Source organism: Hipposideros armiger, unplaced genomic scaffold, assembly GCF_001890085.2.
Source record: "Hipposideros armiger isolate ML-2016 unplaced genomic scaffold, ASM189008v1 scaffold_341, whole genome shotgun sequence".
Classification (NCBI taxonomy): domain Eukaryota; kingdom Metazoa; phylum Chordata; class Mammalia; order Chiroptera; family Hipposideridae; genus Hipposideros; species Hipposideros armiger.
The window spans coordinates 1008893-1019567 of record NW_017731691.1 but is presented as its reverse complement, the minus strand read 5'-3'; the positions used below and the strand labels follow the sequence as shown (position 1 = coordinate 1019567).

Sequence of the window (10675 nt, the reverse complement as noted above, 5' to 3'; positions counted from 1 at the left end):
ACCTAGTAAGCCCCACAAGCTTTCAGACTTTTTGGGTACAACATTCAAAGATGAGGCAGGCTGTGAACCCCCCCCCCCGCACGACCCCCACTTGCCCCTGAATGTGACTATTTGTGGGTTGGATTTGCTGACGCGGCGGCAGCTGCGACCGGAAAACGGTTCGAGGGAAGCCCCTCGGACATCAGGAAGGGGAGGTGGATTTTGTGCGGAGGAGGAAGACCTTGTGCGGCTCTGGTGACCAGAGACGAGCTGGACCAGGATGGGAGGAGACCTGTGGCGAAGCAGAGAGGGGCACTTAAGCCAGGGACCCCCACGCAATCCCATGGAAGGATGGAGAGATTGCACAAATCTTAAAGGGAAAAACCCTCCCGGCTGTAGGCCAATGAGCGGCGGGAAGGAGGAGTGAGGCTGGGGAACTTCTCCCAGAGCCAGTCAGAGGGGACGGCTGCTGAGAAGCCAATCAGCGCGCCCGAGCCTGCAGCCCCTCTGCAGTAGTTGTGCCAGAGCGCCCTGTGTAGAGCGGCGGCGAGCGGGCAGCGGAGCTGTGCTGCCAGAAGCTATCGCACGCGCTTCCGCGTCCTCCTCTCGCGTTGCCCCTGTCGGTCGGTCCCCAAGCCGCGGTGCCCCAGCTGTCCCTGCACCCCGACGCTCCGCACCCGTAGGCTCACCGCCGCCCCCTGGCCGTGCAGTTGGCCTCGCCCCGCCCCGCCCGGTCCCTCCTCGCCCCGCCCCGCCCCGGCCGGCCCCGCCCCGCCCGCGCAGCCAAGGGTTCCCGCCCTCGCCCAGCGCCCAGGTAGCTGCGAGGAAACTTTTGCAGCGGTTGGGTAGCGCGGCACGTCTCCCGCTCCTTCTCGGGCCACATCTTGCCAGGCTTGCCGCGTCCTGGGACTGCTCTCGTCCCCGCCGCCACTCTCCCGCGCTCCCCTCGCTCCCCGCCCAGCAGGATGGCAGGGACCGTGCGCACCGCGTGCTTGGTGCTGGCGATGCTGCTCAGCTTGGACTGCCCGGGACAGGCGCAGCCCCCGCCGCCGCCGCCGGACGCCACCTGTCACCAGGTCCGCTCCTTCTTCCAGAGACTTCAACCGGGACTCAAGTGGGTGCCTGAAACCCCCGTGCCAGGTGAGGAGGAGTCCCTCGCGCATTCCCAGCGCCCAGCGGAGACCCTGGGGGCGCGTGGTGCGGTACCCGGAGCACTCTAGCTCCGCGGGGCCGCGGTCTTGCGCCCTGCCTCTGGGCACCTGGGAGTGGTCGCTGTGCCCGGGGCCGACCAGGTCTCCTGAGGGAGGGGAGGAGGGTATGTGTCCCCCGGGATCGCTCTGCTGTCCCGGAAGGTGCGAGTGGGAGGATCAGCGGGGATGGCCTGCTCCGGAGCTCCCATTTTGGGGGGAGGGCGGGAAGGTGGGAGCTTGCTCCCAGGGCCTCGGCGAAGTGGCGCCCCACATCCGAGCTGGTGCTTTGGGAATTTGCCACCCTCACTCGCACGTACGTGCCAGAATTGCAGCCTTAGCTGGACCGCGGCTCCACCATTCTTTCCCCAACCTGCCCCCACGCTCTCGTTCCTGCAGCCTGGGTTCCCGAGCTCGCGGGCCCAAGTGCAGGCAAAGTTGAGGACAGATCTCCGAATCCGCAGTGGCAGGTAAAGACACACAGAGGGAAACTTTTGTGGAGGAGGGTCCCTCAAATGAGGAGGACCGAGCCTTTTCCTTCAAAACAACGTCCCTTCTCCAGTTTAGCAAGATCACATCGAAAACGGTGCTGCTGGCCCAGGGCGCAGGAGCCCAAAGATGATATAACTCCTCCCCCTCTCAAATTCATCTGCCTTTTTGACAGGCTGGACCCTGAAAGGGAGATGATTTTAGGTGGAGGAAAGTTTCTCAACGCCTGCCTTTTGTTCTGCACTATCAGATCGTGTTGTAAGGGCATATTTTAACCTTAGCTGAGGACTGCCGCTGTCAACAGATGAATATTAATGGCCTTGTGTGATTGACTGTCCCGCGGTTGGACTCCTAAAAGCCTGCCACAGAATCCCATCAGGACAAGTTGCTACACTGACGATGCGGGCAAGATGAGTCAGTTTCAAACAGCTTAATTTATCAGAGGTGCGCTCTCAAGAAAGGGCCGGTTGTAGTCACAAACCATAATACGTTTGTGGCCTCCAGGGTCTCTTCCCGACCCATGCATGTCCCGCGCTTCCAAGGGCTCCGGGAGCAGTCCTCGCCCAAACTTGGCTCTCAACAAGTCAGGGAGGCGGGCCTGATGGTTGGACCAAGTTGTGAATGCTATGCGCGCCCCGTGGGCGCTGCCAGCGAGCGTTCACTAGCGGGAGGTTACCTAGGCAGCCAGCGCGCCCTCAGCCTTTTCTTTAGGTGGATAAAAAGAGCGGAGCAAGCCTGCTGTTTAGTTGCAAAGGTAATTGGTCACCCTTTTTGTTGACTGAAGTGCATTTGCGCATATTTTAAATATTGCTTTGCAGGACTTCCCTCTAAGGAAGGGTAGAACTACCTCTTCCACTGTTAAGTGTTAATAACATACCACGTGGGCGTGTGCAGGAGCTGTAAGGGGCAACCTATGAATCAGTTCCACAGAGCTGAAACAACAGGCGAATCTCTCTCCCCCTCGAAGTCCATGGTAATTAGATTGCTCAAGCCAGAGAACATGCTTTTGTTGATAATGTAAAAATTGGTCTTCACAGGAGAAGCCCCCACAAGATGAATGGGTCCAGGGTTGGGGTAGGGGCCACATTTGGCTGATTTGAAACTAGGGAGTAAAGGTTGTGCTTAAAAGAAGAAAAAGGCCAGAGGGAATGCAGATACTGATTAAGCAACCCCTTCTACACACACTCCTGCCCGCGCGCCTCCTCTGTCCCCCTCCCCCAGCTCTCTGGCTGCCTGCCTCTTTGCAGCATCTGTATAAGAGTATTGGAAGGGCCCACACACTGTGTATGAGATTTGGCCTGCTCTCTCTCCTTCCCAGCTCCCTTACTCCAGGCCTAAGGACGGCCATACTATAGAGAACAGGGGACTGGTAATGGAAATGTATCATTTTCCGCTAGTATCTCCCAAACTCCACAGGAAAAATCACTTTCCAAGGGTCTTTACCATATAAACCCAACATACTCTACTTCATTTCTGTTTAACAAACATATGCAGTGTTGAGCACCTTCTACATGGCAGACACTGTTCTGACTTGCCCTGGAGCAAAGCCAAACTTCAAATATGGTGATACCCATTACAGCTACCATATATCCTGGATTTACTGGGGCAGTGCATATTTCCAGTGTTCTGTCCTGGCTTGAGACCATGTGTCCTGAATTGTATTTGGGCAAATATGGTTCCTGTAGATATGGAAAACATGGTGAAATTCCTGATGTCTACGGTGTGGAAAGGGCTCATCAGTATTTCAGAGAAGAGATGATAATGGCCGACTAAATACAATGGCAAGTGCATAATTTCAAAGTGAATAAATGTGTAATTTGCTGCTGTCATTCAGTGGTTGGAAATTGAGAGAGAGCTGCAAATTATTTGATAGTTACAAACCATCGTGATGACCGCTTGACATTTTTTTCCATCTATTTTTTAAGCTATGTTCAGTTTGCCCGCTCCACTGTATTAACTGCATTAAAGCTTTCTTTGTCCCAGATAAAATGAGATTTGGTCACAGTAAGGAGAAATCCTCAAGAATGTCCTGTCTCACTTAGGGGGGGAGCGTTTGGGATTGACTGCTAACTTCTGCCATTAGCAGAATTGGGTTAGAGTGGATAAGGTACATTTCTTATGCTAATATGGATGAGACTAAATGGCATTTGAAATCAGCCAGCCTAAAAAATAAATCACTGGTGCTGAAGGACTATACTAGACTTCCACAAAGCTGATCTAAGGCCTTACAATCTCATGTTCCCATTTCTTTTAGAGTGTTCAAAGGCACAGGATAGCAATTCTAAATAGAATGTCCCCCAAATCCATAGATCTTTTCATACCCCAGTCTTTTTTTTTTTTGTAAGGATTTGTAACTTGGAAAGCACCACAGATGGAAACCAGGCACACAGAGTTAGCATTTGGCAGAAAAATCCATATAACTGACTTTCAGTGCAGCTCTTTTGCCCTTATTTAATTTAGAAAAATTCAGAAAAAAGCCCATGAGCTCATAAGTCTAGATGTTTATTTTGTTTTGCTTAACCTACCCACAGGCGCAATCAAGAATGGATACAATTTTAGGCAAGGAAAGTGAGCTAGTAATCAGACAATGATGTTTCCAATTGTCTCAAGGGAATGTTACAGAAGTCTGAAAAAAAATTCCTCTAAACAAAAATCAAGTGTAATTCACTTTATGAATGCCATACACCACTTTTGGGGGGGGGCGGTGAAGGGGAGGGATGGGAATGAGAAAATCAAACAAATTGTGGTAGTGTTGCAACTCCCAAAAGATTGAGGAATCTTGCCTTAGAGGGCCTTGGAAAGTGCAAGAACCAATCCAGAATGCCAAATGCCCGTATGGGTAAAAGGCAGCCTTGAAGAGCCAAAATCGACTTGGAATTTCTCAAAATAGATGAAACAACATAAAAATAAAAATCAGCGTTCTTGAAACAAAAAGAGGTTTGGTGTATGTGTGTGTGTGTGTGTGTGTGTGTGTGTTGTCAGAACTAGCAACTGTATCTGGGTTGCCAGCTGTGGTTCCCCAATTAGTTTGAAGCAGTTAGCGGTCCTAGTGTCAGACTAGAGACTAAGAAGTGAGGTGTTGGGAGGGTTTTCCCTCCTCTGAGATTGCACTAGACATTTGGGTGAGCAGGTGATTTGTTAAAACTTTGAAAAAGCTGTATTATCGTTTGTTAACTTGGAACAGTTTAGAGAATTCTTTCAAATATGGTCTGAATAGATTAATTACGTTAATCCTGCTGATTGGTACTGAGATATGCTTAAAGGGGCGCTTCAGTCTGATTGAAGGAGATGGCTGATGATCCGTGGAGCACCTTGGCCTGAATGGAGTTTAAGACTGCCTGCTCCATGGCAGGCTGTGTGTTAGGTGCTGGGGGTGCCGAGAGGAGTAAGACACAGTCCCTTTTGTCAAGGCGCTCACAGTCTAGTGGGGGAGCATACAAGTAAACAGGCTTCTCAGGAAAGTTGTAGGATTAAATAGGGTGAAAAGGGCTAGAAAATACCTCCAGGAAATTGGCTGAAACGGTCACAATAGCCAGCCTGGGCAAGGGTAAAGAACTGAAGAGATGAAGTGGGAGATAGGGAGAAATCTCTTAATAAGGCCGCCATCTTAAAAAGAGTTTTCTTAATTCTTGGAGCAAATTCCGTTTGTAAGCATTAGGAAATAGAGGCATAAGAAGATTTTAATGGATGCTGGATGCCCCAGATGGTGTCAGTTTTGCAATGTGGTTTTTTTCTTATGGGCTGGTAGGTTCTATCCAATATTTTGATGCAATATTTTTGAGCATTCTGTTACTTCCATCTTTAGAGTTGTAATGTTTGCTGTTCATTGTAGCCTAGAAAAACGCTGCTTATTACCAACCTGGGAAAAAAGAGGCCTGGATTTGTCTGCTCTGAGATAAGACAGAAAATATGTTTTCTCCTTAAATGGCAGCTATCAGTGACCACACCAACTTTAGTGTTTGATGAATATATAAAAACATGGGTCTTAAGGGGTATCTTATTACTCATTTCTAAGAAAATTGAAGATAATCACTTGTAACTTGTGCACACGATACATCATTTGGAAAGAATTTCACTGGGGATCATATTGCTCAACTGAAAAGTTCTGGCATGCTGAATTTGTACATTTTTGTGAATGCTTCCTTTTACTCTGATCTCTAGCTTTTTTCTGCATATGGTTGTTTGTATGTTTTAGATTATAAGCTTCTTAAAGTGAAAGCACTGCATTTGATGCAGTGTTGAGCATAATGCTAATAGTACCATGAGCATTTAGTAAATAATTGATGATAATAGAATTTCTAGATCATTATGTATTCTCTATGAACTCTTAAATATTTTCTTAAACTACATGTCACCTTATTTTAGAAACCTAAGTCCAAATTTTTATGGCATATTATTGGGGTATGTGGGCAAATCTTTCAGGCAATGTCTATTTTGACTGGAGATTGATTCAGGCTTACTTCTGTTAGCTGGCAACTCTTACCATCAGGCAGGGCTTATTAATGTTGAGCACCCAAAGAACAAATTGAAATTAGCAACACTGTTATGACTGTCTTAGTATCATTAAAGAACAACAATTATTATAGCACATAAATTGTAAGACATCTCTTAAATCAAACTCTCTTTGATTTAATGTCAGCTAGACCTTTCTCGCTAATGTTGACATTACCATATTTGGGAGTTGAGCTATAACACATGCACGGACCTGTTGAAGTACCTCACAGGTTTCTGTAACCTGTGATCAGAATTTGTGCACAGGCTCAATTCAAGAAACCATACCAGGAGCCAACATCTATTCAGCCCTAGCCAAACTTGTAAACGGGTTTGATGTTTTTGGTAATCTAGGGTCCAATGGAAAGTGTGGGCAAAAACTTCCCCCAATCATCTGCTCATATTTAGCAAATTGTCAGGCTTGAAATAGGATCCCCAGCACTCCATTATGAAATGGGCATCAGAAAATTGAGTCCAAGTCATGGGCCCCAGATTGGCTTGAGACAGCATAAAGTAATGGGAATTTACCTTTTGAGATATAATGACAGGGAGAATGCGATTCAGAAAGCTAGGTGAAGATGGGCATATCAGCAGAGAAAATGAGTGTTTTGAAATGCTGTGTGTGAGGGGAAAGTGCTCACTGGAACATTATAGTCTTACTTGAATGCCTTGTTGCATGCACAAAATAAAGATTTGGTTCTGTTCTTCAAAGTAGGCCAATTAAAGATCAATTATCTAAGTGCTAATTATTAGAAATACTTGTTTGCCATTTTTAAACAAAAATGAATCCAGATTGATTAACAAGGAAAGCATTTTCACTTTTGCCTCTCTTTGTGTGTCGCTGGATAAAGACTTGTTTGACAGTTTGTATTTTTTCCTATGAGTAAAAAGGAGTCAATGTTAGGACCAAAATGCATTGCTAGTGTTCCAAACAGTTAATTATTTCTAGTAGCTGAAATTGTGTTTATGTTCTAGGTTAGTAAATCTGCTACTCTTTGAAGTACATTTAATAGGCTTATATTGATAAATAATTGATAGGAAGTGAGATAAAAGAACAAGTGAAAGTAGAAATAAGAAGAGACAGGGATGCTAGAACCATTATAAATGAAGCCTTCATCCATTTCATTGTATTCCATCCATCCGCCTGAAAGTTGAAAGGTGATTTTGAGAATATCGTGTATTTTTCAAAATTTCCACAATGAAATGTGTATTTATTTCTTATACATCCAGAATAAGGCAAACTTTTAGGGTAGAATTTTAATTGGCCCTTTTGAATCTGCTTTTTAAAAATAAGTTTATTACTGGAAAATTTGAAACCCTGATTATGGCATCTTTAAGGCCCATGTTCATAATTATCTATATCCCCCTATTGGACTGTGATCTCGAATTTAGGGGCTGTATCGTATCTTGGTATCCCCAGTGCCTAGCACGTGGTGCATGGTACAAATAACAGGTACTCAATAAATATTTGTAGACTAAACGAATAAATGGAATTAGAAATGTATTATGAATATAACATTTCCATAAAACCAATATTTAAGTAGTTGATTCATTTTTACTTAATATACTAATGTTTCTAAAAAAGTAACTACTTTTTCAGGTCAAAAATCCAGTTGTTGTATACAGGTAAGTGATAAAGGACTTCAGCTTAGTTGAATTGGCTGCACTGTAACTCCCTAGAAAAAGTAGACTAGCCATGTCTTACAAGAGGTAAGTATTCTGTGCTTGTTTACAAGGCTACTCTAAGTAGTTTAAAGATAAATTAAATATATCCACATATACATAAACGCACATATTTGTCTTTACTTCATAGATCTGTGGTATTTAGGTTTGTGAAAATAATGCAACTTGGTGTCAGTTATAGAAACATATACTGAATTGTATGTAAGTTTTTCCTCAGTGTTTGGTGTTTCTTACCTATAACCTCAAGTCTCATAAATGTGCATGTAAAAGGACATAGTCCAAAGTGGAAATTTCAGCCATGGAAATTTTATTGGAGTAGGATAAAGGGCCTCATGAGAGTTCTCTGAATTTCTGTACGCATTAGGGCAAACTTTTAAAGTCAACTGAGAAAACTCAACTAGTGGTCTAGGGATGACCCACTGGAATATTTTTAGATAGGTGCCCAAGTAGGAAAGAGGGCAAAAAAGAAAGGGATGATGTTCATTTGAAAATAATATCAGAATTCTATTTGCATAGTTTCCTCCTTAGTTAAAGTTCTGCTCCCCCTCTCCCAAACTCTGCATACTGATATGTATAGCATGTACCATCAAATCCTGGGATTCTCCATTGCTCTTTGGCAATTTTGGTTTGGATGATTGAAGCTGAGGTAAATCTGGTGAAGAGAGGAAGAGTTAGAGTGACAGGTGCAGGAAGGAGATTAAAAGACTTCACTCTTGTATATATCAGAAAGTTAACTGGCACATAATAGACTGAAAGGATTGGAAAATATTTGAATATGGAAATTTGTGCCAGGGTAATACAGAGCTATGATCCAATTTCATTTGGTTCCCGTAAATACTTCATCTGTACCTCTTACTTAATATCCATGTTTCCTGAAGTACATAGCTTACTCATAGCCTCTGTCAGACCCTATGCTTGTTAAATGCAGGAGCCATGTTTGATTCATCACGATATCCTCTAGACTAGAGTAGTGAGTAGAGTGCCTTATACAGAATTATTAATGAAGTTTGGAATGAATGTAAGAACAAACACCTGAAGGCATTGTCTAAAGGACTTGATCACTGTCGAATGACCTCCTACGATGGCATATACATAGAGAATAACTGATTCTCTGAATGCATCATTGTCTAAGTTGACCTGCAGCAGAGACTGAGGAAGGCGTGGGAGCGTGGAAGCTTATTTATCTATTCTCTGTGACCCTGGGAGCCTTGTTGCCCTTCTTTAAAAATTGAAGTTTGAGGAGGAAATGACAAGTAGAGATTTTTGGCTACAGCTTTATCTAAATGTGATGTTTGGATGTGTTTTATATATTTATATTCATAGATTATATATGTGTAAATATTTATATTATTTTGATAGCAACCATAATTATGTGCTATTTAAACTGTTTGAAAGTTGTTAATTGTTACTCTAAGCAGTGGGTGGTCTTTCACAATCATACCTTACATTTGTGTCCTGAAAGCCTTGCTTTCATATATCTTAGGTACAAACAATGTAGCTACTCATAAAGTGTCTGCAGGCTCTGAGTTCCGACCTGCTTGGTTCTAATACACACACACACACACACACATTTGTACACTCATACATACACACATGTGATACACACATCTGTACACCCTTCATAATCTAGAGAATAAGCTTAATTTACAGTGGGAAGAGCTGGGGGTTACAGCTTTTCAGAGCTCAAGTAAACCATTTTCACTTGGATTGGCCCCAAATGTTGCAGAGCTAATTGTCACTAATATCATAGAACTACTGCTCATTTATCAAGTTCCATCATATCCCTAAGTACAGAGATGTGGTTCTCATTAAAGTTGTGATGGTCAACCCATACTGTGAATTTGGCTCATTATGGAGAACTACTTCTCGCACTGGCTGCATTGCATGTTGAGCTCCATAGAAATGAGAGTGTGACCCAAGAGGCAGTTTCCAGGTTAGGTTTCATGGTCTGATTGTATTGGGAACCACATTTAACTGTTTTGGAAAACAGATGGGAATTCTCAGAAAAGAAACCTACTAATAATGAACTTTATATGGTACCTCTGCATAAATATTTAAAAGTTTTTCATTCATTTTTTTTACTTCAACCAACATTTATTGAGCACAGGTTCTATGCCCGGTACTGGGCTAGGAGCTAATGAATAAGGTAAAATCACTGCCTAGGGAGGGAGTCAAATAAGGAACACCATGGATGTCAGGGCAGCAGGATGAGAGCTGCCATAAAGCTGGGCACCCTGTGGGGTCTGAGGGCTGTTGAGCTATTGAGGAGGGATGCTTAGTTGCTTAAGTGAGCTGTTGGGTAAGGTACGTGCAAAGGTACAGAGTTAAGAGATAAAATGATATGTTTGTTGGACTGGAATAGTTTGGATTGGTTGGAGCACAGATGTGAGGAAAAAGGAGGAAAGATGAACTAGGGAAGTAGGCAGGAAATGCTGAGGAGTTTCCTTGGGCTGTATCCAAGGATGATGAGGATCCATGAAAACATTTAAAGAAGAGAAAATGTCACTGTACAGAGGATGACTGGAGAGTGAGTGGTAGCACGGAGTTTTAATAATGCAGGTGAAAAGATGGGGCTGTACATGGAATAAAAGATAAAGTTGAGAGAATAGACAGTGGAGTAAACATTACTTGGTGACTGGATGTGAGGACAGAAGGGAGAGTATAGAACTAGTTTTTCCGGGAGTTGGGACTATGGCACATAATAGGTGCTCAATATATGTTTGTTGAGTGGATGAATGAAACAGGAACATATATTTTTAAAGATTTTTATTGGGGAATTGGGGGAAGGGGAACAGACAAGTTGCTGTCGTTTTGTTCTTCAGTCTAGTTGTGGAGGACGTTGCTTC

The 10675-nt window shown here is 44.1% G+C and overlaps 1 protein-coding gene across 1 annotated transcript in view; it reads left to right on the top strand.

Annotated features, from left to right (window-relative positions):
• Positions 1 to 776: 776 nt before the first annotated feature.
• The window catches only part of GPC3 (glypican 3), a 480497-nt gene continuing 470598 nt past the window's right edge, over positions 777 to 10675 (top strand). The window contains exon 1 of the mRNA XM_019661231.1: positions 777 to 1119. Within this exon, the coding sequence (XP_019516776.1) occupies positions 945 to 1119 (175 nt within the window). The 5' untranslated portion in view covers positions 777 to 944. The remainder of the gene's footprint in view (positions 1120 to 10675) is intronic.